The sequence below is a fragment of the Passer domesticus genome, chromosome 4 (genome assembly GCF_036417665.1).
Source record: "Passer domesticus isolate bPasDom1 chromosome 4, bPasDom1.hap1, whole genome shotgun sequence".
In the NCBI taxonomy this organism is placed as follows: domain Eukaryota; kingdom Metazoa; phylum Chordata; class Aves; order Passeriformes; family Passeridae; genus Passer; species Passer domesticus.
This window is the reverse complement of record NC_087477.1, coordinates 37,032,816-37,060,260: the sequence shown is the minus strand read 5'-3', so window position 1 is coordinate 37,060,260 and position 27,445 is coordinate 37,032,816. Positions and strand designations below refer to the sequence as shown.

The window sequence follows — 27,445 nt, the reverse complement described above, 5'->3', positions numbered from 1 at the left end:
ATCTCTGATATGTGAACGTTTTGACTTTGGCCTTTTGGAAGCACTGGTCCCATGCTGTTCTCCAGAGTCATGTTTAAGTCATTTCCCAGATACTGTGGATATAGGGCCGGTAGGAGCAAAAGCTGCAGTGGAATTCACAAGTACAGATTTAGCTGATTCTGTGAAAACAGATTGCGCAACACAGACTGACAGTTTCTGGATTTCATTTTCTCTCTTTCCTTGGTCTGACCTCCAGTGCTCCTTCTGTCAGCTGGTCAGTATTTGGTTCTGAAATTGTAGTTTGTGCATTTTGTGTGTATGTATGAATGGTTCTTTTTTTTTTTTTGGTTTCAGTTTTCTTGTGGTGTTGTTGTTTTAATTTTGCAATGTGGCCCTTTAAATTTGAATTTTACCCCTTGATCAAAAGGCAGACCAGTTTCTGTGAGACAGCAGCTTGGAGGACTTGAAGGGTGCCGAGGTGGTGCAAGGGTGAAATCCACACTGCTGAACAGTCTGAGCAGACAAGAGCAGCCATGGACAAAGTTCATGCCTTGTCAGTTCAACAATGCACGTCTCTGTCCCTGTAGTATGGGGGCTCGGCTTCTCCTGACTCTACTGGAAGTGTTGGTTCTTGCATGCTTTGACCATTTGTTAGTAAAATGGTCGCTGCTTTTACTTTTGATCCCCTTCTGCCCTAAATGACCCTACAGACAGGAAATCAATTTGCTACTAGAGGACATTTTGTGAACACTTGATCAAAATCAAATTACCCCACTTTTGCTCTTCAAATACTTGTGCCAATGGAGCTATAGTTCAAGCAAAAAAACTTTCAAGAAATGGATATGCTAAGTTATTACCCATTTAATAACTGATAGAATAACTGATAATTAATCAAAAATAAGCAGAATTAAACTGCCACATTTCACTGTACATGGAGGCTATGAGCAAAGCTTCACATAAACCTTTCAGAACTGATGCTGTTCAACTTATTGGCAAACGTTCTGGAAAATGGGCACAGAAATTTTTACAAAAATTTGTTTACAACAGTAAAAACTTAAGTGGACCACAAAGTTGCAGTAAATGCCAGTATACTGACCACCTGAGAGATAAATGCTGTGGGTAAAATTCCATTTCTAATAGTGTAAATCATGACAATATGGCACCATGTGATGGCAATTTGGCACATAAGTGATAACCTGTAATTTAGAGTAAATTTATCTATTTTTCATGATGAAGCAGCAGCAGAGAGACAAAAAATAAATAGTAAGAGCATATTAAAAAATCCAAGTGGAATATCAGGAAGTAAAAAAGACAAAACAGAGGGCATTTTTAAACTGGTTCTAGTCTCATGGTGCTGAGTAACTGTTAAAAGATATAAAAGCAGTCAGGATTAAATGGAGAAGGGATGATCATAACACCAAAACTGCTTAAACACAGGAGAAAGAAAATAGAATGCAAAGACCTACTTTGGAAAAGGGATGCCCATGGGAGAACAGAATGGAGAGAAATAAAGTACTGAAGAGTCAGAAGAAGGTGAGTGGGGAGCAATCACTCAGTGTTTGCTGTAAAAGAAGAGCCAAGAGCAGACAATGTGAAATTATCAGACAGACAGGAACTACTTTTTCATGTTGTGGAGCTCATTGCCACATGATGCTGTGGGAGCCATGTGTGGGAACTGCTCCCATGGAGAGGAGACAGACATAGAGACAAGAGATGGCACTGGGAGGTACTGAACTTCCAGCCTCAGATGTGTCTAAGTGGCTGTTGGCTGAAGCTGGGAGAATGCAACTGGGAGAAGTCCTTCTGTGCTTGCCTGTAATCTTATTCCTCTGAGAATTTGCATTTAGATGGATGCTGGCCTGGCCACTTTTCTCTGGGTGAGATGGGTTATAGCAACTTTTAGGTACTTATGCAGTAAGTACTTTTTCTTTATTAGTATCATAAGTAGCCCTGCTTGTTGCCTTAATTTATCAGGAAACTTAAGAGTATCTGGTTCAATGTAAGCATTTGTGTTTTGTGTACTTCTGTTAGGATGTGCATATACAAATATTATACAAAAACTTAACTAATGAGCTGAACCCAGTCCTTGGGTCTATGACAGTGGGCACTGATTTTCTCATCCTCTCCAACGCCCATGGACATTAGTGTAGTGTTAACATTCCCATGAATGCCAGTGTGGCTTCGCTATCCACATTTTTAGTCAAAATATTAAATAGTCCAAAGAGATTGCTGCAGCAAATGGAAAACATGACTGCAATGAAAAGGAAATGGAAAAAAAAGAAGAAAGAGGCGAAGAGGCTTAGAACAGATTTACAAAGTATGTAGGATACACAAGTCAGAGGAGACTTTTCAAAGATTTTTGCTAAAATTTAATCAGCCGCAGAAGTAAATACTTTCCAAAAAGGGTAAGATTTTCAAGTCATTCATTAATCAGAATAAAGATTTTTGGGTTTTGGGGAGGAGAGGATGTGTGTCTTTTTGCTTTTCTTTCTAATTTCCTCAAGAATTTTGCTAATGAGTAAATCCTTCCCTTACAAATTATCCTTATACACAGGGCTGAGTATCTTCAAATTTTTGAAAAGTCCAATGTTTCCAAAGTTGTTACAGTTTTGATGGAAACTACTCTGATACCAGGGAAGTACAGGGTGGGTTGGCTCTGTCTACAAACAGATTAAAAAAAGCCGAGGACAAAGAATAACTCAAGATTACAGTCAAACTCCAATAACCTCCTGTTTTATCTTTGAAGTCAATTTGACCAGAGATTTTAGGAGCCTAAATAGAATTCACAGTGCTAAAAGTGCTGGTATGTGTATGTTTGTGTGCAAGTTTTTCCCTGCTTTCACCAGATCCTTCTCTGCATCAGGCAAAAGTTGGACTTCACAAAATATTGTGTTCCCTCTGTTGTTTTCCCCTTGCAGCAGTGTCTGGTCATCATCTCTGACTTAATGAGTATTGATAGTATTAAAAAAAAAATTTTAAACCCTCCTTTGATCTTCCACCTGCAAACTCCAAAAGATTTAAAAGCCATGGTTAACACACATGTTTAAATACTTTGGCATTCAAACTTGGATTCCAACCATCCAGGTTCTGTAAAAAGCTTGGCAGAACTGCTGCCTCTCCACTGCTCTTGACAACAAGGTGTGATATCTTGTGACCAGTTGATTGATGTGAAGATACTTGGTGCATTTATGGCTAGTGCAGTACATGAATTTTGGTAGATGAGACCAAGTCCAGTCTGCTCCCTTCACTAAAATAGATGTGGAAAGGAGCTTGCTAGCCTGAACTTGTCTGCTTGTTAAAATCTCTGACACCTTTTTGCTGGTGAAAAAAAAATCCCAGCTAATGGTGTGTATTTGTTTATTCTGCTGTTTTTGTGCATATGGTGAATTAGCTATCTGAGCAGAGTGTTTTCAATGGCTCTGTGGAATAGTATTTTATAGGGCCACAAATACTATAGAATTTTATAGTATTATATGGGGCCACAAATGTTTTGTTGGTTGGACTTCAAACATAATACTTGGTTGGCTCAGTCATCAGTTATGCTGAATTTCTATGGCATTGATTCCAAAAACCTGTCAGTGTATGCCATCTGAATTTCCCCATCAGTAAAATGTTCTTCTTTGAAACAAATATATGATATTTCAAGGAACTAAAAGCACTTAGAAGATGATAATGTAGATGACCAATCCAAACATTTACACAATGGGGAGTATTTTTAGAAAAGAGAAACACAGAAGAAGTTAAATGTTTACAAGTTTAGTAGGAAGTGCACAGGTTGAATATGACCCTGCTTAAGTCAATATGCTTTTAAACAGTAGTTTTTCTAAACATGCCTTGGAATATTTTTAATATTTTAAATATGCATACCTAACATAAAAATTCTTGGAAAAAATAATCTGTCTTTTTTTTCTGTTTAGTTCAATATAAAAAAGAAACCATGCCATTTTCACAATTGGTACAGATTCTAAGCAGAACAATATCATAAGTTATTGCAGAAAGTAAGAATATTTGTTTTGAGAACCTGCATTTGCTCTTGAATCAGCAGGTTATGCTGCATTCATTTCATATCCTTCTCAGCTTTCATGCTTTCTCATCCATCTCTTTCTGATGTTATATTAAACTCTTGAGTGTATAGAAATTTAGGTTCCCAGGACTCTGAGTTAGATTGGAACTCAATTCATCTGACAGACTTTGGAAACTGGGACTGTAATTCCCAGTTCATTTAGATACTTAATGATCATTCAATCTTCTGTCTGTGTTTCTACTTGCTCACTCACTTTTTACACAGTAGGAGTCAGTCAGTCTTCAGATCAGAAGCATATGGTACCCCTCCAGCAGACAAACATTTTCCACCAACATTTTGAAGAGAATGAAAATCTAAATAAATAACCCCCAAGGCTGAAAACAGCCTATTCACCGAACAGCAATTCCACAGGAAAAATAAATGTTCAGCAAAGTGATCTTTCATTTGAAAATTGGATCCAGACTCTACAAACTGAGAAGGGTGAGCAACTGTGTCATGTGTGGTGCAATGCAGTTTGTCTGCAAAGTGTACTGCACAAGGTACTGATGTTCTGCTTACAGGGAAAAGCAAACTGGGCAAAAGTTAAACTGTTTGTTTGTCAGCAAACTGTTAAAATCATGGTGCCATGAATGTTGTCCCTCGTGAATTATAAATGGTTAGTGTGTGTGGACCATCCGCCAGCTAGTTCAGAACGTTGCAATTCAGAACAGATTAATCTTTTAACACTTTGTTTTGAAAAGTGTAGAGTTTTGTTCTTTGAAGAAAGATGGTAAAATCATTATGTCTGAAAGGCAAATAAAAAATTAGTCTTTTAGAAGGTCAGACACATAGTTCCATGTTTATCTTTTGCTCTAATATTGTAGTTTCTTGGTAAATTAATCATTGCTTGTTGTTTTTTTTTGCAAGAAATTTACTTCCCCCATGGAGCTACCTTTAGTAGCAGTAGTAGTAGTAGTGGTAGTAGTAGGATCTTATCAGTTCACAAAGGGGATGAGAATTATTCTGTCTCTTGAAGATTAAATCTGTTCTGAGATCAGACTGTGCACTTTTTCTAGTTCTCTCATTACAAACAGTAATAATTTTGTGATTGCTTTTTGGTCAAGAACTTTGCTGTTTATGCATGTGCTAGAGAAGATTACTGTCTGGATTCAGGTTAATAGGTGTGATAAGTGGAAATATTTACTGTGTTAAGGAAAACGACTGATTTCAGATGGATCTTGTGGCACAATTTAACATTATCCCTTACTTCAGCAACCTGATTTCAGGTGGGAAGACTAACTAAGACATTTGTAGCACAAAGCTAGCATTTCTATGGTTAAAGAAGCATTATTGAAGCATAAGCTAATATTTCTACTTGAAGGGACTGCTTTGACTAGGGTCACCCACCAAAAATAACCACAGTAATAATAAATGTAAGATTGGTCTCATATAGATGTGCAAGAAATGTGAATTGTCAAGTGCAATCTGATTCCTTGGTACTACTTGTCATATTCCTGTGGAAATTAGTGGGAAATTACAAATTTCTACCAACAGCAAATCTGGCCCTTATTTTTTATGTAAAACAACTCTGTATTCTTTTAATTCCTATAATTTTAAACCACAATGGCACAAAAAAAGCTTGCATTAATTCTTTCCTCTTATAAGTGTGCATCTTGGCATATCTGACATCTAGCAGTAGTTAGGAAGGCCAGCCAGCCTTCCATGTCTATTTTTATAGAGTTGTATGTCAGTCAAAACTGCCCTACAAATATGTGTTGTCTTTGTCCTACCCCTCAGCTTCAGAGCCACGTTTTAAAACAAGGCTATAAGGGTTGTTTTCTTGTATAGATAAATCTGTTAGCTGGTGTTTCTGTCTTGTGTTTATCATGAAAACTCATTGGAAATCTCGGTTATATCAAATTATTTCTAAACCACTTCCTATTTGGTAAGGTAAGATGGGATTGATAAAACAAAGAAGTGTTCATTTGATGTGTGGTTTTGTGACTCACTGGGTAAAACTATTTATGCTGTGTGACTCCAGTAGGTTTTCAAACAACATCAAGGAGATATTTATTGGCACCGCTGTTTTTGTGGCACCGAGAAAAGAATAAATAAGTGTGAGGGAACAGCTGTTTGAAGTTCTTCTAGGCGAATTTAAATCCCATATTTTCCAACAATGTGAATGAGTCTGCATTTGAATGCTAAACCAGAAAGGTTTATAGTGCATATGGTACCTATTTGAATTTTTTAAATGTCTAATTTCTGCTGTGGAAATGGAGGCCAGCTTGAGTTATTTATTGTGGGATGCAGAAGGAAATCACGACCCTTTGCAGGGACACGTTAGAATCCCTGCACCATTCAGCCAGTTTTCTCCTGTCACACCTACTTAAATTTTCAAAAAGAAGCTTTAATGTATTGAGTGTGCTCTGGATCTTACTAGTTCCGAGCACTTATGACAGCTTTCAGAGATTGCTGGTGGCTCCCAGTAGATTGTAATTCTAGAAACAGGAGCCTGATGCTAAGCATCACCACCTGTTCCCCATTATTTTCCTTCAGAAGAAAACAATGCAAGTATAAGATTACATACTAATGGAACTCATTTTCACTAAATAGGTACATTTGGTCACATGTTATTTGGTGGCCCATAAAAGAAAAAGAGAAAAATAGTATGCTGTTTTCAAAAGGGAGAAACAAAAATTCAGAGTTTCTTAACTAGTATAGCTAAACCAAATTCTTCCACGGCAGGTATACCAATATGCAATATGTAAATACATACAGATTGCTTGTTGGAATACCTGTGTTTTCAGTTTGATTTGTTGTCATATCCTAAAAGTCTTTGGACTTCATTCATCTCTTTGTAAATTCCCTTTAGAGCTAGATTTGAAACTTTTTGGCATTTGCGCTGAATTCCTATTTCTGCTTTGCTTAAAACAATGCAAGTCTCATCTCTAAGCAAGGTTTCTCTACTGCCCCTCAGTAGAAAAAAGTATAAGCAGATACAGCATGGTTATAATGCTACTTGCAAGTTAAGTAGTTGCTTGTTACATTCTGTTGTAATTTGCAATACACCACCGTGGTCCCATGTTATATCTCTGCTATATGGTCATGTGACATATATCTAGGTAATGAAGGAATGTTTAAAATGAACTCATCACTGCTTTTCTCATAGGTGTTAGCATGCACATGTAGGCAGTACATTTTTCAAGCATGTGTATGTCTCCCTCCCTTGGAATCTTGAACACGTCAGCATTCATGTGGAACCTGTGATAGCCTGGACTGCTCGGGGTACTCAGCGGTCCTGCTTTTGGGTGCAGACCAGCCTCTAAATTGTATCTATATATCTGCTTCTTGGCAGTTCTTGTTGCTGTTTTTCCTTTTGCTAATATCTTATTCCCAAAAACCAGCTTTTTTTTTTTTTCTTTTTTGCCTTTTTTTTTTTAAAGAAGTTTTTTTTTCCTTTTGTTTCCTTTTGTGTTGCTTGGTCCTTTTTTCCTTTTGTTTCCTTTTGTGTTGCTTGGTGATTCTTCTCTGAGAATCCATGTCAGACTGTTGGTAGCCTTTCAATAGTCTTGCTTCTTGCAAACTCTTCAGTAAAAAGTGGTGGGTTTTTTGAGATAACACGCCTCAAAAAATATGCTATTTCCTGATTTTGTAAACAAGGTTCAGCAGTTCATTGAATGGAAGCAAATTAAGGGTGACTTTACCCACTTCTTGCGCCTTTGGGGAGATGAGGTGTTATTAGCAGTGTTTCTTTGCTGTGTTCATACCTGGGAGACAAACCCTTCAGTCAGTAATCCCATCAAAATAAATGGGGTCATGCTTGTGGGACACTTTGTGGCTACCAAAAGTAATTTTCTGGCGTATGTTTGGTGTCTGTATGAGGCAGCCAAAATGGAAGTACTGTCTCAGCCATAATTACCAATGGAAAAGACTTAGGATCAAGCCTTTGATATGGTTTATTCTCCCAGATGTGTTTGTTCTGTACTATTGGACTGGGTTCTTAACTCTGAAACTAAGGGTTTGGACAGAGGAAGCAGAAATAGATTTATGGAGTGCTCCATAGCTGCTTTTTCTGAATGAAGTACTGCTCTAATGACATATATTCAGGAACTAGGTTTGTCTGCAAATCCAATTATTTAAACTTTTAAGAACTTCATTTCAGATGTACCAAATGGATTTTAGTGGACATTCTCAGACCATGACATTACTCAGTAGACAGATGAGTGAATGTGGTGTTTCTGAAAAATTGACAGACATGTTCTGTGATCAAAACAAAGCATTTCTATGCCTCTTTTCAAAAGTGTGTTTAAGCTGCTTTAAAATAACTGAAAGTGAATGCTTCCAACCAGCAGAAAATTTACATTTCATAATTTTTCTTCTGTCATGTATTGATGACCAGCTCTTCAAATCTTTTATTATAAACTAAGTTTGTAATGAATAAATCTGTTTTGAAGTTCAGTGAAACCATGGGATCACTGTGAGGGCTACTCACATTAGGGAGAAATTACAAGATCATGGCTTTTTAGCCTTTTGATTTACCAAATAACTTTAAAACTTCATTCTGATTTTGGCTGGGAAAGCCCCTTTGTTGGCCAAACACAAAATTTCCATTTGTTTACATCAGGTTTTTTTCTCCCAGAGCAGATAACAGCAGTGCTGGATTCAACATCTAAAAGCTCTCTGGCAGGATGGGTGCCTGCACCCAGCCTGGTAAGCACTATAGCTTTGCTGTTCTTCATGTAGCTTGCTAATAAAAAGTGATCTGTGAGAGTCATGAGCAGAATTCTGCCTAATGGAGTCTCATTTAAACTGTGGTTTGCTGCTTTTCCTTTGAACTTCTCAAAAGTCTTTCTTGAGTTACACTCGATAGGAATGATAAGGGTACTACTGCACGTTCCTCAGCAAATCCGTAACACACAGGGTGTTTTTCCACTTAGATGTGCGTGTATTTACATGGAAGTTGGGCCTAAGACAGAGTCTTGTTTCCAGACCAGATGTACTTTGACTTGAGGACTCTAAGATCATTAACTTTGATTTTGGTGCATTGTAAACAACTGTGGCCTAGGCATTGCTAAAAAGCAGCTGACACTGAAAAGAAAGGAGGAAAAAAAGTCAGAAAATGTTTGTATAAATAGCTGAAAGAGGTGCTGGGGAGGATCCAGACATTTGTATTTTGCTCTTAGCATGCACTCTCTACTGGTCATCCCTCTACAAATGGCTGAGCCTTAGTGGTGTGACAAATTGTTTCACTGCTGCTAATGCTGATATTTGTCAGTGCCTTCCATCTCGCTACACTGTGTTTTATAATGAAGACATTAAACTACAGCAGAGGAATAGGTCAGTGATTGCAAGGGGGTGTATGTAGACCAACTTTGTCCTCTGTTTAAAGAAAAATGGACTAATTGCACTAGGATGTGTTTCATCCTGTTTTTTTTCCAGGTCTCATGATCAAGCACAGTAAGTCTTGTTAATACAAGATAAGGAAAAATAAGAAAATATTTGGAAAAGGATGTTTTGGAGCAGAATGATTATGTTCTCTCAGAATGTGTTAGAAAAACATCAAAATAGCAATGTAGTTGTATTTTATGTTCAAGAAATATTCTGAAGTATACACAGGCCTAACTGATAGACAGTACACTTATATTTCTAAGGGACTACTCAGTATCCATGCTCGTGCTCTTTCACACAGTCCACCTGTAGGCTTCAGCCTGATTGCATTGGTTTAACTGAAGAAAAAAAAAAGATCTCTGAATAAACCTGGATAAATACAATTACATTAGATTAAATCTTTGAAAGTACACTATGTGCTATCTAAGGCTTGAGCTAAGTATTGAGTAATTAATACACCCTATTGTTGCAGGTCAAGATAGCCTGACACCCTCAAACCAAGAATTTTGACTGATCCTTTATTTATACTGACAAAGTTTACCCCTCTAAAATATATTATCCTTGGCTCTTAACCCTTTAAAATAAGCACTGACTTGCCTTTGGGCCAAGTCCTGAAGTGACATGCTTAAGTGAGGTTCGTTTGATTAAAATGAGAATAGTGCACCAAAATGACCAATTATGGGTTTTCAGGCAGAAAGCAGCACAAGGCTGTACCCAGTGCCTCAGTTTAGAGAGATCCTCTGAGTACGCAAAGTGCTGAATGCTCCTATCTCATATGAACCATTGAGCTGGTTTCAAGGAAAATCCACCAGATTTATGAAAAACTTAACTTTCAGGCAGTGGTACTTAGTTACTTTATGGGCTGATTTTCCTTCTTGGGAGAAACTTCTTAGGACAATAGGAATTGTGCCTGTTTTGAGAATGAGTGGTGTATGAAAAAGGGGTAATTTTCTGTTTTGGTTGGGGGTTTTTTTCCCCCTGTGATTTTTCACCAAATATGCAAAGACTCAGGTGAATTTAGTCACTTGGCTACACCAAGAACTGCCTAGTGGGTTTTGCAGCTCTTCCAGCAGAGCAGGTGTGTAACCACCACTGATGTAAGAGTTGGTTCAGTGCAGGTGGAGAGAGATCCTCAGGGCCAACTGCTCATCAGAGCTAAAGAGACGGCCCAAAGGGAAATGTGCTGTCTCGTTGCTTTAGTTCCAATGTATTCTGAGCAATCCTGTCTCCTGGAGATTTAGAAGAGCAGGAAACTGAAATGGAATTCCTTGACTTGGGAAATACCCTTCTCATGACTAAGGAAAACCACCTAGAGTTCATTACTTTTCTGTGATGAAATACTTTTAATTCGTGTCAGCCTAGTCTGTTTTTCTGCCTCCTTGTCATGCATGTAGGAAAATAATCTGTTGCCCAATAGGTGAATCACACTTTGTGTACAGTAAACTATTACAAATGTACATATATTGTCAAAAATATAAATATGTAAATAACATCAAGGATCCAAATAACATCACTACTGCTAGTTGAACTACCCAAGACTTATAAATAGTTTTATCTTTCTAACTAATTTTTTTTTCCTGGATTGTTATGTGAAATATATATCTCCATATTTCCCATATCTTCCAGCAAACACTGTAGCAAAAAGTAAGGAAGGAGATCTTCTTTTGTCATAATTACATTGCCATGGTCAATGTTTGATTTCAGCATGAAATTTAAGGACAACTCTGCACAGAGCCATGCTCTAAAATTAGATTTTTGCCAGTTATTAAATAGACTGAGTTTGTCTGTAAAATATTCTTTTAAAAATCAAGTTATTTCTCTAAAATATGCTTCCATGGGTATCACTCAAAAGTAGGATACATTTTTTCCCACTTGGCTGGTAAATGTGGCCATCTTGATTTGTGTTTTTGTCTCTCTGTAAAGGAGATAATTGTTACAGTCACTACTGCTTATATTTAGTACATCTGAAAAGAAGGGTACAAATTCAGAAAAAAAAAAAAGAAATAATCATAGATTTAAATGAATTATTTCTGTTCTGTGTACTTCTTATGTGGCCTTGGCACAGCAAGCCATTTATACCCCACTACCTTGGGTCCATCTGCTTAAAGAAAATAAGAAAGAAAAAAGAAAAGGCAGACAAAACCAATGAAATAAAACACTTGAAATCTTTCCTGCCCTTGTTGGTTTTGCTGTGTAGGCTACCTAGCAGGTAAAGAACTGATCATGTACAATTTTAAGAAAGCACAGCACCTAGAGGCTGCCTCTGGGCGAGGTTACAATGCCAACAGGAGGAGGCCAGACACAGGATGACTCTATGTTTGCAATCCGGGGCATAAAAATGTGGAAAATGCCTGCTAACGAAGCGTGCAGTACCCTGGGGAATGCAGCTCATGCAGAATAGAAGTTGTCAAGAAGGTGGTGCAATATTACCATGGTTCCTGCTTCTTTGCCTTTCCTAACAAGAATCAGATATACACGGAAGTTTTCACTACAATGAAGTTGCAAGAGCTAAAAAGTAGTATCAGGTTGCTGCATCTGGCTTAGCTTTAGAAGTGGAAATATAGTAATGGGATAAATGAAAGGGCCACCCACTATAAAGTGTGGGTGACCAGTATAAGGAAAAAGCACCCCCCCCCCTTTAATGCTTATTTATTCCAAAGACTGTTACAAAGAAATTGCTCTCAGTCTGATGTAGTGCCAAACACAGGGGATTAAACTTTTTAATGACTTTTTGTTGACCAACATCCAAGACATCTAGGAACAAAAGAGATTCTGTAACTCCACATAAAGAATATTATTTTCAGACAAGAAGAGAGTGCTTGAAAACACAAGTTCTGAAGGATAAAAGGTAGCAGAGAAGAGGATAAATGCATGTCTCAGCAGCAGAACAGTTTATTTTGAGGGTGGAGAACAGATTTAGAGCTAATTCCATGGTAAATGCCAGAATTCTAGGTAATTGCTTGCTAACAATGACTAGAAATAGGACAATGTCCCTTTTGGCTGGATTCAGACATTGTGTAGGATTCTTCTTTCTTTCTTTCTTTCTTTCTTTCTTTCTTTCTTTCTTTCTTTCTTTCTTCTTTCTTTCTTTCTTTCTTTCTTCTTTCTTTCTTTCTTTCTTTCTTTCTTTCTTTCTTTCTTTCTTCTTCTTTCTTTCTTTCTTTCTTTCTTTCTTTCTTTCTTTCTTTCTTTCTTTCTTTCTTTCTTTCTCTCTCTCTCTCTCTCTCTCTCTCTTCCTCTCTTTCTCTCTTTCTCCTCTTTCTCTTCTTTCTCTCTTTCCTCTTCTCTCTTCTCTCTTCTCTCTCTCTCTCTCTCTCTCTCTCTTCTTTCTTTCTTTCTTTCTTTCTTTCTTTCTTCTTTCTTTCTTTCTTTCTTTCTTTCTTTCTTTCGTTTCTCCTAGATTAGGTAGGGTTTTTTTCCCTACAAATTAGATATTTTATGAAATGTTACTGTTCTGTCTCTTTTGTGTTGTGGTCCCTAGCACTGAAGGAAGTCTTCCTTGAAAATGGAAAGGGGCCCATAAGATTGAGAAGAGGGTGTAGTCGGAGTGCAGCGTCTAGAATGAAAGATGGTCCCCCAGTGACTATTGCAGACTGAAACTAAGAGCAGTCTCTACTAACTCAGGGGCTGCAGACATAAATGTAGTCTGAAGCCACCCTGTTCTTGCCTCCTGGACTGCATGTGCTCTCTCTCTCTTCTGAGAATTGGGGTCTGGGTTTGTTTGAATTAATAGTGAAGTCATTACACTATGTAAATATGCTAGTCTTCATCTGGTTTTACTCACAAGCTATTCTTGCCTTGCTGTGTTGTTCCTGTTTTCTTGTTTGTGCAAAATTAACCAGGAGCATTTTAAAAGAAAAGGGGGGAAAAGGGTGAATAGTGTTGAAACCTTGATTGCTACGTTATTTACCACAGGCTGAAGTTTGGTAGGCAGCTCCAACTTAATCATATAATAAGAGTACAATGGCATTTTTAATGGAGCTTTTAGGAATCCTTTCCCTTTGTCATCTTTGGCCTTCTTTGAGTAAACTGTGATAATTTGCCTTAATAGCCTAGTATTACAGTTTTTCATTTTACTCTTCCTGAGGAGTCAGCTGAGCAGTAGAGTCTAAGCACTTCACAGAGTTTGCCTGTGCCCTCAGGGGTCTGTGACCAAGTGTTTTCCCAGGACAGCTAGTTTTCTGCAGGTAGTCCCACTGCATAAGCACTGCTGGCTCCTCATCCAAGCACAACTGCTCCTAGAATGAGTCAGGACGAGGAGCTACACTCTCATACTGTAATTCTTCCTGTTGCTATGAAAAGGAAAGCCCCAAGCTGAATTATTACTTGTCCTGTTTCTCTGTCTCACTCATGCAGACCAATTGTAAAAACTGAAGAAATACTAACTTTTTTTGTTTCTTTCTTTTTCCTCAAAACTCATGGACTTCTGTGGCAATGCCTGTGGTACAAGAGATTGAAAAGTGGGAGCTGGTGCAGGTACCCCAGAGCTGGTTGGTTGTCTGACATTAAAGCTGGACTGATGGAATTTTGACGTCTGACTTCAATTCTCTGTAGGTGCTTTAGCATTCCCAGTTCCCCTGCAGTGGAGCAGTCACAGCCATCATGTTGCAGAGGGGCTCACGTAGAACAGGAAAAGAGGGAAAGTCTTTGGAATATCGGGTGACAGTGGTGGTTTCTGACACATAGAGAAAGAGCTGGGGGTTAGAAGAGGCATATGAGTCAGGTGTTCCCACACAGATGACCATCAGGGAAGGAGACAAGAATGCTGACATTCAGTAATGATGTTAGATTGTGGTCAGCAGTCTGCTGAGGTGGAGACTGCAGTTCATTCTTCTCAGACATATGGCATCTGGCTGTCTCTCCAGCTGCCACAAACCCATGTTTTCAGGGCTGTCCTTTTAAATATGAGAAGCAGAGAAAGTGCATTTGAAAAATGGTGTCTTAAATGCTTTGTATTCTGCAATGCAAAGTGTATTCTGTAAGGAATACCAAAGAGTCACTTCCAGGGTGAGGATTACAGATGCTGCACAAATGTTTATAACCTGAAAGCATTCTCTCTCCAGGCAGTGTAACAGACAAAAGAGAGTTTTTGCGCTGACTTCAATAAGGTAGGTTTTCCCCTTCGTTTTTCTAGAATTTGTGAATGTTTGAAAGCAAAGGCAGTTTACTTGCCTAGTAGGAATACTACAGAAGGTAAAGCTGTCATCTCATTTTTCTTGCTCTGTATACATGCTTGCAGAGATGGCTCCCAGTTAAAGCTCCACCTTGACAGTGTGCCATGATTTGTAGATGTTCAAACCCAGGTGTTAAGCAGTAACTCGCTTCCAGTTTCCTGCAGTGTTATTCTACACCCAACCACATCATCTGAGTATTTCCTCTGGTTTAATGCCTGGTACTTTAGGAGCCATAGGGTCTGCTAGCTGTTTTCATCTGGATAGTATTTTAGTATTCCAACTGTGCATCCATTGCAGTAAACATGTTGATCAAAAAGCCAGAAGACTCTCATGCTGAAATGGGTGAAAAGTAGCCAGTTAAAGACAAAACTAAAAAGAAAAACCTTCCAAAAAGTAGTGGGGGAAAGGCAGAGGTAAAAGGGCAAGAACAGTCTGCTGAAAAGACTGGACATAGAACAAAGCATGTCTTAACAAACCTTCATTCTTTGAGCAGCCTTTGGTGGTGCATTCAAAAATTACATAAAATCAAGACTTGGAGGCTTCCTATCATATTGATTTAGAACTACACTGTTGGCTTCAAAGATTACCTATCATTGTTTTGATGCTCTGTTTTGATGCTACTGCTGGTAGTTCACCAAACAATATGAATTAGACACATTGAGACAGAGCCTGCAAGATTTGGGGTCAAACTGAATGTTCCCCAAATTTTTATACCTTCTTAGATCATCTCTTCTGTGAGGTCCCAGTTCTACAGAGCAGGAAGCCACCTTCAAAATCAAGCAGAGTAGGTAGCTCGTGATCTCTCTAAAATGTGGAGGAGGGAACACTGCTATGAAATATCGTGGTCACAATACCAGGTAGACAGGGAAAACCTGAGCACCTCTGTATGTACACTGTGCATGGGGCAGGAAACATAGTTTGTTTCCTTTGGGAAGACAGGAATTCAGCAGAGTGATGCCAATATGGACCTAAGGGTGATAATTTTAAAGACGGGATAGAATAGGAAAACTCGTAGCTGTGCTCCCTCAGGGACAACAATATATATGCTGTATTCTGGAGCAAGTTTGATGCTGTTCTGTGATAAACATTGTACCTCTGTGCATATTTTGGTCGTATTGTGCTGCCCTTTAAGTTACTTGGAAATGTAACTAATTTCTGGTTTTACCTAATTTTACTGAGGTCAGCTTCCACCTCCTTCACAGTCATTATTTTAAAATTTATAGAAGTATGATGAAGAATTTAAGGTGAATTAAGTTCAATAAAATTTTAAGGTTGGTTATTCTAAGTGTGTTAAACATTTGGGTTTATACTTTCGTGACACATGTAAAATACACTAAATTAAGGCAGGTTTAACTGAGATAATAGAATCCTCCCAGAAATTTTGCAGATCCACTTGCATTCTTGCAGATTACCTTCCTCCATATGTCTTTCTGAAGCCAAGGCCAGCTTTAAACAGACACTGCCTTCTTCCAGTAGGACACAAAATGTAGGTAGTTCTGTAACAGAAGGTGTAGATGTATAAGCTGTAGAATAGGTTGGAGTGATCTAGATAGTCTAGACCTAAAATGTTTGTTGAAATTCATTATGTGGGCTGAGATACCATCGGGTCACTTGTGAGTGAGGTATCATTCAGGAAAATCTTCGGAGTTTTTTTCCTGTCTGCACTGGGAGAATCAGCACTAACACTGACCAGTGCTGTGTGAAACAGGGAAGCACAGCTCCCCTGTTTATTTGGAGGTGTTTGGCTCTCTTTCCACCAGATGCAGCTACACATTCCCCCTGAGCACAGCTCCCTGCACAACTGCCTGGTGCTTGCAGAACAGGATGTTGTTTTCCATGCCATTATTGTTTGGACAAGGAAAACTTACAAGAGAACCCCTGTGAGTTGGTTCAGAGGGACCTCAGTTGTTTCAGAGGCACCTCAGTGAGGTTTGTTTTCTGGTTGTTAAGACCTGAGTTTTCTTTGGCTCTAGCAAATCTTGAGAGCTGGACTACTGCAGGTCGTAGAAAAGTTCTTTCCGCGGTGGTCTAGCAGTGGATTGAGAATTCCTTTGAAAAATGAATATTTATTGTTTAATAATGCAGGCTTCTGGGACCATTATCCACACAGTTTGAAGGAATGGTCTTTGGAAGCTGCAGTATATGTATCCATGATGTAGCACTCTGTGAATCAGACCTCATGTAACAGCAGTGTTGTGTTAAATTGAAGAGTTAAAAATAAATTATCTCTAGAAGAAAGTGCTTATACTGAATCTAGAGGCTGAATATGGCACTTTTCTCTTTAGGTCTGGCAGAGAAATGGGTCAGAGTTATTTTAACAAAAACAAGGTTTGGTGAGAAAAATTGAATCATTAAGCTTGCTATGGCAACTGAAAGAAGTAAAACTGTTTCATTGCAACTACTGTTAAGTTTTTCTTTTAGGAAGGATCTGTGCCACAGCAGTCACTGAGAGTTGAGAGTTTCTGGTTTCTCAGTCTGAGACAGGATCCATGTCTGGAGCTGTCTGAGAGCACAGCATGATTTCCTCTGTGGGATAAATTAACCATGGCTTTGTGCTTGCACACAGTGAGATCCCTCGCTATCATCTATGCCTATGCTGAGCTAAGAATAGAAAAAAGCAACATCAGCAGTGCTGTGGGAAAAATACATCACTCCAGATGGCTGCTGATAAATGCTTTTCTTGTTTGGGATTAATAATAAAATAGTAAATAATGGTAATTTCTCATCCACATCTTAACCTACATGTCTGCTTAGCAGCTAGGAGAAAGTTAGGCTGAGGTCCATCAGAGGTGGGTTTTTCTGGATACACCTGAGAAACTATCAGTAAGTAGTTTAGTTGCCTTGCAGGGAAAAAGACAATCCACAAAGAGCGGGGAGTTTGCTTTGTTTGTTGGTTATTAAAAGGCTTTGAATTCCCCTCTTACCCCCTCCATTCTGCTTTATCACATTCATGTGGTGCTGAATAAAGAGCTGTTATTTCCATTGTTACTAAGGTTTGTATCCTGTGAGATCATGTTAGGATTTCTCTCAGACTTCTGAGAGAATCTTCACTCTGTCTCCAAAGAGGCGAGTGAGACGAATCCCACATGTGATGTATTCATTTAGCTCTACAGGCCACATGTTGCATACAACTGTCCCACCAATGTTGATCTGTTAAAAGCCAAAACAAATTTGAGACCCAACTCAGAATCAGGCCCAACTGGGGAGCCAAACAATGACTTGCATTCTTTGTAGTTAGTCTTGACAGCAGGCTACTTGGTTAAAGCATATGTTTGCATTTCCTAATTTATTGGCATGCTTTTAATTTGGATTACTAATTCTTCAGAGAAAGAGAAAAGAAAAAGAAAACATGGCACCCCTGTGGCTATTTCATATGTTTGCTCCATGGGGATCAAGTCCTGCTCTGAAAGATAGTTCTGTCCTGTCCAAAGCAGGATGGGAAGGAGAGACTCTCACCATGATTGAGCCAGTTGGTTGCTTCATTGTGCCTGATGGCTTTGGAATATTAAGCAATATGCCCAAGACTAAAGGCAAACAAGCTCTTTTGTTCATCTCTCAAGTGGAGGTTGGAAACTCTGTCTTGCCTATAGCTCAGGACAGTTCTGATCATCTAGCCAGCATATTGGCTACAGAGAGGTCAGCTTCCACCTCCTTCACAGTCATTATTTTAAAATGGACAGAAGTATGAGTAATTGAAATAGAGAAAAATACTTTTTTTTTTTTTCCCTTAAGTAACAAGTGAGTAATTAACTGAGTTGCCACAACTCATTTGTGGCAAGCTGTCTCACAGATATTGTATGAATATAAAAGATTGTGTAGATGTGATATAGAATAGATTGTGACAGCAGAAGATGTCTGTAGTATGTGTTAGCACAGCCTAGTGGCACAGGTAGTTGCACAGGATATTAATAAATAAGGATAGTATGTACAAGGCTGAATAAAAGCCTAAATTCATTTTCTGATGTATGGGTACCTAGGGAGCAAGGCCATTTCTGGGTTAATGTAGTGTCCATTTCCTTGAGTCCCTTGTCTCACCTTTGCAATAGAGCTACTGCCTCTATGCCAAGTGAGAGAGGAGGATGATGGACTGACCTGGTAGCTCTGGAGAGCTCTCACTTCCTGGCTGTACAACAGGTTGTAGCTTTTCTCCTCTTCTTCTGCTCAGTCCCCACTATGGTCAGGGGATGATTGTATGGACCAAAGCTGGCAGAATATGTAGAACAGTAATTGCAGAGGTACTGTGATTTCTGTGGTACATGAAACTTCATCTGTCTTGCCGAGTGCTGCTTGGCATCCACAGTGAAAGGCTAATGGACAACCTCCATGCTGTTTTTTCTGCTGGGAGGGGTAGTAGCCATGATTTTCTGCCAGGACTGACTCTGCACTTGGATTTTATGATGTGTTTTAAAAAACAGTTAATTGCTTCTGGGGGAATCACTGTATCTGATATCTGTTCCATCAGAACACCTATTTGGGCACAGCTCCTCTCAGCATTGAAGGTGTGTCTGAAGCCAGCAGTGTCTCAACTGCTTGTGCTGGATAAGTGATGACACAGTCTAGGTGAAAATGCCAGTGGCTTTTCCTGCCTTTCACTGACTTGATTATCTAGTACGGTGTGGAGTACTTCAGTATAAAAACAAATGAGACATCCTGATACAAGCAGATGAGAGCCTGGTGACTAAGACACTGGCTGGGAATATTGCCTTCAAATATTTGCTGGAGGCCATGCTGAAATTCAAGACCTTATCTCCCAAAGCTTAATAAAGTATGTTTGCCATCAGTCTTCTCACCCTTCAGCACATTACAGTGTCTGTCTTACTCTCCCCCTAGAGTGTTTCTCCATTTCATTTTATAGTGCCAGACAGAGAGACTCAAACTGTTTGACTACTTAGCACAACAGTCTCACCCTTTAATATTGCTACAGCTTGCAGTGAAACTCTGTGGTGCCTATAAAATATGTGCGATGGCAAATGACTCCAGCAAAAATATCAAGCAAGTGTCCTTGCACTGAGAAAAGGGGCTAAGAGCTTCTCTGTCAAAGGGGAAAGACAAAGGTAAGCATAAACCTCACTGCTGCATGATTCTCAACTCATGGAAATGACATTACCCACTTACCCACAAAATGTGGGCAGTCAGTTCCTTACACAGTCTTCCTGGGAAGTTAATATAAAAAGGAAGATCTCAGTGCTTGGAATGACTTGTTCAACTATGAAAATCCCCAACTTTTGTCCTCTATCCTCTGTATAATTTTCCTTGAGTATTCATATCGTGCATTAATGAAATTTTGAATATAAATTCAGAAGGGAAGGAATATTCTCTCTCTCCAAGAGAAAAGTTTAACATCTCTGTGTTGTTGGGACGTGACTGGTAAAGATTAGTCTTGGTGGACTGATGCAGGTGACATTTTGGCACAGCACAAGCAACACTCATTTCAAGATCTATCCTGAATCCTCCAACATTGCAAAAATCACTTTGCTTGTCAAAAATCACTTGTACAGTTTTGGACAAGTAATCAACAGTATCTTTTATGCAAGGATATAAAACTAATTGGAATGGCTGAGGAAAAACCATGTCAGTAAACAATGCTCTTAATCAGGCAACAGTTTCTGAAAATGTGACTCATTATCACAGGCACATCTAGTTCATGTCATGCCACGGGTGACTTGATTGCCTGTAAGCGGGATAAAAAATAAGATTGTTTAAATGCAGCTTCAGGGAGTGCTACGTATTTTATCTCAGTTTCATCTGGTTTCCCATGCTATCAAAGCTGTGTTTAGTGGATGGAGATTTACAACCAGAAAATGATACGTGTAGCTGAAGAATGTGAAGGGATGATGTGCTTTATAGAATTAGTTATCATTGCTGGGGAAGTAGAGCTGGTTTGCAGCTTGCTTCTTCCCTCTCCATCTGGGACTGATCTATGTCTTTTTGTTGTATATAGGAAATGTTCTCTACAATTCTCTGAACGTAAAGACTGTTCCAGGCACTGTGGTGCAGGAGATTTTGGAAACCTTGACTTATACATAGATAATAGTTAACATGCACATTTTTACAAGTATGCTTTCTTTACCCTGTATTTTGAAGAAGTATACCTAGATTGACTCAACTGACAACAAAGGAATAATTATGGATGCATTCCCCTCCTGCTAGCCAAGGCTAAGTACACAATATGTTATTTTATGTTTCTGTTTCTATAATGAATGCTACACAGCAATAGGAATTACTCTGCTGAGAGCAGGAATTATGTCTATTCTAATGAATGCCTAGTGACTAGGAAACAGACACAAGGCTGTAGAGGCATTTTTGTTTCAAGCTCCTCTGATTGATAGCCAGTAAATGGATAGTGATTTTGGCTGGTCAAAATAGCTGGTGGCAGCAGGCATTTGCAAGAGGGTTTCTTGTATGGCTGGCTGGTAGCTGGTCTTTTGAGTGGAGCTGTTAGTTATTATCTAAGCTACATGTAACAGACTTATTTTTTTGATGTGCTGCATTCATTTGCCTTAGGTAGGTCAGTTTTGGTTTATTGTAATTCAGAAGTATCATTTTTATTTAGGAAGGGGCTCTAGATTGGGAAGAAAGGCTGGGTTCTGTTGATTTTCCTAGCAATTTTTGAAGTTGTCTTTTATTACTTTCACCATTCTCAAGGACAGAGTGTAGAGCTGACAATAGATGCATATCTTAAAATATCTTTTCCATGTCACTCAGCTTAAAAGCCAAAAGTAAAACAATCACTAGATATGGTGTATGAGAGCGCTCATTAGCAACATTCAGGATCAGGGAACTCTTTTTTTTAAGAAGCTATTTGAGGAACCAAAATAAAACTGCAAGTAGGCTTCTTGCTGACAAGTTGCAGGTGTATGCCACATGCCCATACTGGAAAAAAGATGCAGTTATGAAGGTCTTGATGACAGACAAGGGTCTAAAATGCCTTCATCTCCAGGTTTGAGCCAGTCCATCTGTTTTTTATTTGCATTTCCTCCAGCTAGCAGAGTTAGTATTTTCCAAACTCAGTATAACCATGCATAAGTCTATATAAAATGGCTTTTTTTTTTGCATTCTAAGATCCATAGGTTAGTAAGATATAATTTAAATAAGGAAAATCTTACTTTTATGGTAACTATATAATAAATTTTAAGTCAATTTTATTTATTAGTGTGAGAAAAATGAGGGAAAGGAGTGATGGGATTGAGGAAAGAGCACTTTAGCTCCACTTTGCTAGAATAAGTAGAATCTGCTTATTCCTTAAGAGTACCAAAAAGGTATTTCGATTTGTCTGTTATTGGTACTTCTAGCTTAAAAGTTCTGGCCTTCTTTGATTTCATCCTCTTGAGGAAATGTCCATTCTTAAGGCTAAAAGACTTCCACATAGTTCAGATTACTCCATACAGCTGCACCCTGGAAAAATTCTCAAAGGCACATATTCAGAGGGCAGAAGTAATGAGGCAATAGCACTTGGGAAATATGCAGACAGCACTTTTGGTCTGTAAAGTAAATTTTGACAAACAGCTCATGAACTCACATGAGAAATGGCATAGTTTCCCCTCCTACTACTGACATGAGAGAAATTTGTTAGGTTTTCTTGGAAGACCTCTTGTTTCTTATGTGATTCTCAACAGAATCACATGAACATAGATAAACACGAGTTTCTCCATCTAAAGAAACAACTTTCAAAGTGAATTCTCAAAGACCTTGAAGTTTTTATTTTCTGAGAGAAATATAAATCTTGATTTCAAAAATAGTTACAAGAAAAGTAATCATTCTACACTGGAAATTAGTCAGTTGAGCTTTCTTTTTTTTTGGGGGGGGGGTTTGAACAATTAATTGCAAAATCATTTTGAAAAGCAATAGTTTTATTTATTTGAAATACTGGAGAAAATTAGTTGAGGAAATGCAACCATAATTTTCCAGGAAGAGCACAAAATTTATTGTCATCTTTTTTTTTTTTATTTAAACAAATTCTTCAAGAATAATTTTGAGAAATGGAAAAAAAAAAATCTGTAAATAATTTTACAGGCAGTAAAATTAGATTCAAACAGATAGCATAGTTGTAGCTGTGTGGGAGTCAGCAGAAAGCATCCTGGAATGTGGCAGTGTGTGTTACTGTGTCTCTTTCAAGAATCCTCTCTTTTCCTTTTGTAGGAACAAAGTTTTCTTTATCTTTATGGAAGAATACAGTGCTTTTGCTTTTTTTCCCTCTTTTTAAAGTCTCTTTTCCTTTGAGATAATGCTGGCTTTGATGAACAGAGAAGAACTGTATACCCATGTATCTGCTTGCAGGGAAATATATGTGCAAGATATTTTGTGCTCTATAATACATTCCGTGCTGCATACCATAGGGTGTTGTTTAGCAGGTGGCAAGTATAAGGAGTGTACTGAGACCAGAAGTGAATGCAAGGTTATCAAAGTGAAATGGTGGCCAGTGACATTTGTTCACTTCCAAGGAGTCCCTCTGGTGTGGGCCAGGGATGAGTGGTGCAGTTACAGACATTTGAATGAGTGTGATGCAGATACTCATGGTGACAACACTGAGCTTATTGAAAATAAGCCAGTGTGTTTGACAACTGTCAAAGGAAGAATGCCTCCTCAGAGTTTAAAATGAAATGTTACCTTTTGGAGGGTGTGTTTCAGTATTGTTACTTGCTTTCATGGCTCTGTTGATTGTTTATTATGGAGTTTTAAGCTCTCGCCTATGAATCAGATCCCTGAATCCACAAAAATATGAATTCTCTTGTCCCACATACATTTGAAGTAAGGAAAGGTGAAACCGTGAGCAAGCAGTTCTATTACTTATTCTTTAGGCAATGACCAGCAGTTGTGTGAGCTTAATTATTGCTGTGTGGCTGCAGTGGAGCACCCCTAGTTGCATCTCCTACCCTCGTGAATTGTTACCTCGGCTATTGTTTTGTTTTGGAGGTTTCAGAGGTAGTTTGTTTTCTTGTTTTTTGTTTGTTTTTTTTCTTTGGGTATTTTTTTAATGGCCTGCATCCATTCCTTGTGCAAAGGAGTGCCTCACTGTAAACCTTTCTCTTCCCCACCAGGCCTATCCCTGCACTAACGACAAGGAGTGCGAAGTTGGGCGGTACTGCCACAGCCCCCACCAAGCCACGTCTGCCTGCATGATGTGCCGGAGGAAGAAGAAGCGCTGCCACCGGGACGGGATGTGCTGCCCCGGGAACCGCTGCAACAACGGTAAGGGCTTCTCTGCAGAAAATCAGCCTTCTCGACGTCATCTGCTTCTAGGAGTGCTCCCAGCAACAGTACTTTTTTCCTGGGTGATAGCTCTTCTTTTCCTAAGCCAAGAAAACTAAATTGTCTACTTTGTTCTGCTCTGCCTCATTTTCTTTAATAGTGTTTCTCTGTTTAGGGCTCAGGAACTACCAGTCTTTTCTTATATTTTGTGGTGGAGGAACACAAAAATGCTGCCTAAAATCACAGCTCTACATTCAGTGTGCTTTGATTCACTGGAAGACTGCACAGAAGTCATACTTTAAGGAAGCAAGGGAGACTTAATGAATCCTGAATCTACTCTCCCTGGGGAGGGTTATAACCATACTGTTTGCATTTCTATGGAGACTGGAGAGAGATGTCTGTAAGGAGCTCTCCAGGGGCTCAGACCATAAAGCCAGAGTGACAGAGAGACTGTCTGACAGCAAGTGAAGCAGAGCTGTGGTGAGGCTAAGTGCCAGGAACCAGAGGTGAATGTGTGATTAGAGCTGAGCTTCACTGAGGCCAAGCCCCAGTGCTTTCATCATCCTGACCTGGTCAGTGCATGTCTCTCAGCTGCTTTTCCTCTCATTCAGATCTTTGAGTGGCTGTCTTTTCCTTGCAGGTATTTGTATACCAGTAACTGAAAGCATCCTTACTCCTCACATCCCTGCTCTAGAAGGGCCACGCAACAAGAAGAATGGTCATTATACGAGCAAGGATTTGGGATGGCACAACCTGGGGAGGCCCCGATCCAAGCTGTCACACATAAAGGGTAAGATCACATTTGGACTGGACTGCTCTGTTCCTTCATGTCATGAATCATGTTATTGCTGTTAAGATACAGCAGTGGAAACCAGAAATAGGCAGTAATTTCACAGGGAGTGAATGTCTATTGTGAGAGATCACAGCATGACTCAGAAAGTGATGTAATGTCAACCGACAGTTCCTGTGATTGGAACAGCATCTGCTTTCTTCTCTGTATCAGATGTGGACTGACAATCATGTTATCAGTTGTGCAAGACTGCAGACATCCTCCTCTTGTAACAGCCGTGTAATTGAACACTTGTCATTCTACTTACAATCCTGCAGCTGAATTTCTCCTTAGTAACCCATATGGCAGGTCCCCTGAATTACCCCCTTGAACCTTCCTAATTAACATTTTCTCTTGTGTTTGCATCATTCAAATAGCCCCAGGTGGATAATATCACCTCTCCTTTTTCTCAGTTCCATTTGCATAAGTCTGCACTGAATCTGTACTTTCACATTTTTCCATGAGATAAAGTAATTTGGTTGCTCTTTTTAGGACATGAAGGCGATCCCTGCCTACGGTCATCAGACTGTATTGAGGGACACTGCTGTGCTCGCCACTTCTGGACCAAAATTTGCAAGCCTGTGTTGCATCAGGGGGAGGTGTGCACCAAACAGCGCAAGAAAGGGTCCCATGGACTGGAGATTTTCCAACGATGTGACTGTGCCAAGGGTTTGTCTTGTAAAGTATGGAAAGATGCGACCTCCTCTTCTAAATCAAGACTTCATGTGTGCCAGAAGATCTGAATGAGGATTGGGAAGATAGTATTAAGTGACTGTGGCTTTATGTGTTTAATGCATTATGGCATGGTGGAAAAAGGGGACTGCAAATGAAAGTGGCTAAAGTAACAGTTAAGAGTATGAGTAGAAGTCACACCAAATGCATTTCTTTTTGAGCTGGTGGTAAACACAAGTGTAGCTGGAGTTCACCTACCACGCGGTTCTCCTGTAAATAATTCTCCAGTTTGTGGGAAATGCTAGTATGCAAACAAGTAGAATGGAAATGAATGTCACTTACCTTGCTGTGTTGTCCCATGATGTTTCAGGGGTTCAATGTTAGGGCAACAGTGGGTCTACAGCATGGTAAGGATTTTTTACAGAAATTATATACATTGTACTCCTATAGGCAGCAGTGCGTGCCAGGAAGACTCACCTGTCAACACATTATTGGCCACATTGCCAATTTGGCCAAATGGAAATAAAGTTACTGTGAATGTCCACATGCCCTTGTTATTCAGGGCTGACATTCAGCGAGGAAGCACTCCTGCAGGACAAGAGTGCTATGTTTTGCAGGCCCCTAAGAAGAAGGTGAAAACTGGCCATGTCAAAATTTCAAGAGAGCAGCAGTTTATCCAAGAGGAGGAATTTAAACAGGGTTTTGTTTCCTATACATGGGTAAACTGAAATGCTTTATGTAGTTCAATGTCATAGTAAGGCACTTAATTACTTGTATTTTTCTCAGTTTACTGCTAATATGCGTTGGGTTGAACAGATGAAGCAAATATGTGTGCATGCTGAATCCAGAATTATATACAGGCAGTTCCTCATTAGTCCTAAATATATTTTCCTTGCCTAAGCATTCTTGCATTATAGACATTTCCAAAAGAAATAGCAGAGTGTTGAAGTGCTTAACAGGAAGAGCTTTGAAGTTGTTTCTCTGTTGCTGTTATAATACAATATATTCAATACCTCAACATTTGTTGAGAGGTTTTGAGCATAGTGCTACAAACTCAAACTTTTACATCTTATGGCACTCTGCAGCAGTATAATGGATTTGTTCTCGAGACAGCAAAGAAAGAGGAGGTGGGTCTTGTGAGCATCTCCTCTCCTGCAGAAGAGGATGTAAGAAGATGGCATGACCACAAATGACTTGTTAAACATCATGTGATGTCACAGCACACCAGCCTCCAGCATGTATTTAGCCTGAAACTGATGTCCTGTCACTCTGGAGTTCTTCCAGGAATGACAGAAATATATAGACTGTGGAAACAGCTGCCAGCCCTGCGTTGTTTGTGTACTGGTTAAAAAAAGGACAGCCTCTCTCCCGTGACTTGTCTCCCAGGTCTTTTCAAACTTTTAAAGTTTTACTTATTTTCAAATATTCCTTTGTATAAACTTTGGTAAAGAGACTGATATTACTTTAAAGAAGTCTGATTCTATAATTGATCTACTGCTAAGTTGTAATTGCCCATTTATAATTACCCATTTTCATGTTCTATGATACAAAGATAAAAAGATTCTTTTCTGTTTATTCAGTTCTGCACCACATGGGTAGGCCAGTATGTAGTTTAACTTTGAAGACACGTTACCATTGCCTGACACATTTTTCCACCAGTGGGATGCTTTAAAGCTTTAGCTTAGCTACACTACTTGACTCAGCCTTCCTAATTAGAACACAGACCTCAGCTTCATTGCCCTTATTGTTCATAAGATTCTAAAGCAGAAGGGTATTTCACACGCTTCCTTCCCTACTGGAAGTAATTCTTCTTACTCCAGCATTTTCCAACGTCACTGAAACGGGAATAAGGCTGAGAAATTGCAAAATACTAAAAAAGTCCAGGAACCAATTTTAACAAGTTTTATTTACACTGATGCAGCACATACTCAGAAGAGGAACTCAAGTGCTCTCATTGCTCAAGTGCTCACTACATATAAAAGAAAATGAGCAGGGGGGTCGCAGAAATGGGGTCCCAGCATTTTTTAGCTTGTATTATTGGCCTACCCGCCATTTTGCTCTTGCAAAACACAGTTATTTGGGATAATTTATTTACAGGAAATGTTTAATGAGATGTATTTTCTTATAGAGATATTTCTTACACAAAGCTTTGTAGCAAAATATATTTGCAGCCTGTTGAATTTAATGTAGAAAAATGTATAATAAGATTAA

At 39.0% G+C, this 27,445-nt stretch overlaps 1 protein-coding gene across 17 annotated transcripts in view; it reads left to right on the top strand.

Annotated features, from left to right (window-relative positions):
• Positions 1 to 26,731, top strand: part of DKK2 (dickkopf WNT signaling pathway inhibitor 2) — a 111,646-nt gene extending 84,915 nt beyond the window's left edge. For 16 of the 17 annotated variants that reach the window (XM_064417156.1, XM_064417152.1, XM_064417154.1 and 13 more), the window contains 3 exons: positions 23,583 to 23,733; positions 24,374 to 24,523; positions 25,055 to 26,731. In XM_064417156.1, the coding sequence (XP_064273226.1) occupies positions 23,583 to 23,733; positions 24,374 to 24,523; positions 25,055 to 25,305 (552 nt within the window). In that variant the 3' untranslated portion in view covers positions 25,306 to 26,731. Of the gene's footprint in view, positions 1 to 19,468; positions 19,606 to 23,582; positions 23,734 to 24,373; positions 24,524 to 25,054 lie in introns of those variants that run through there. The other variant, XR_010360999.1, reaches the window with a different exon arrangement.
• Positions 26,732 to 27,445: the final 714 nt, after the last annotated feature.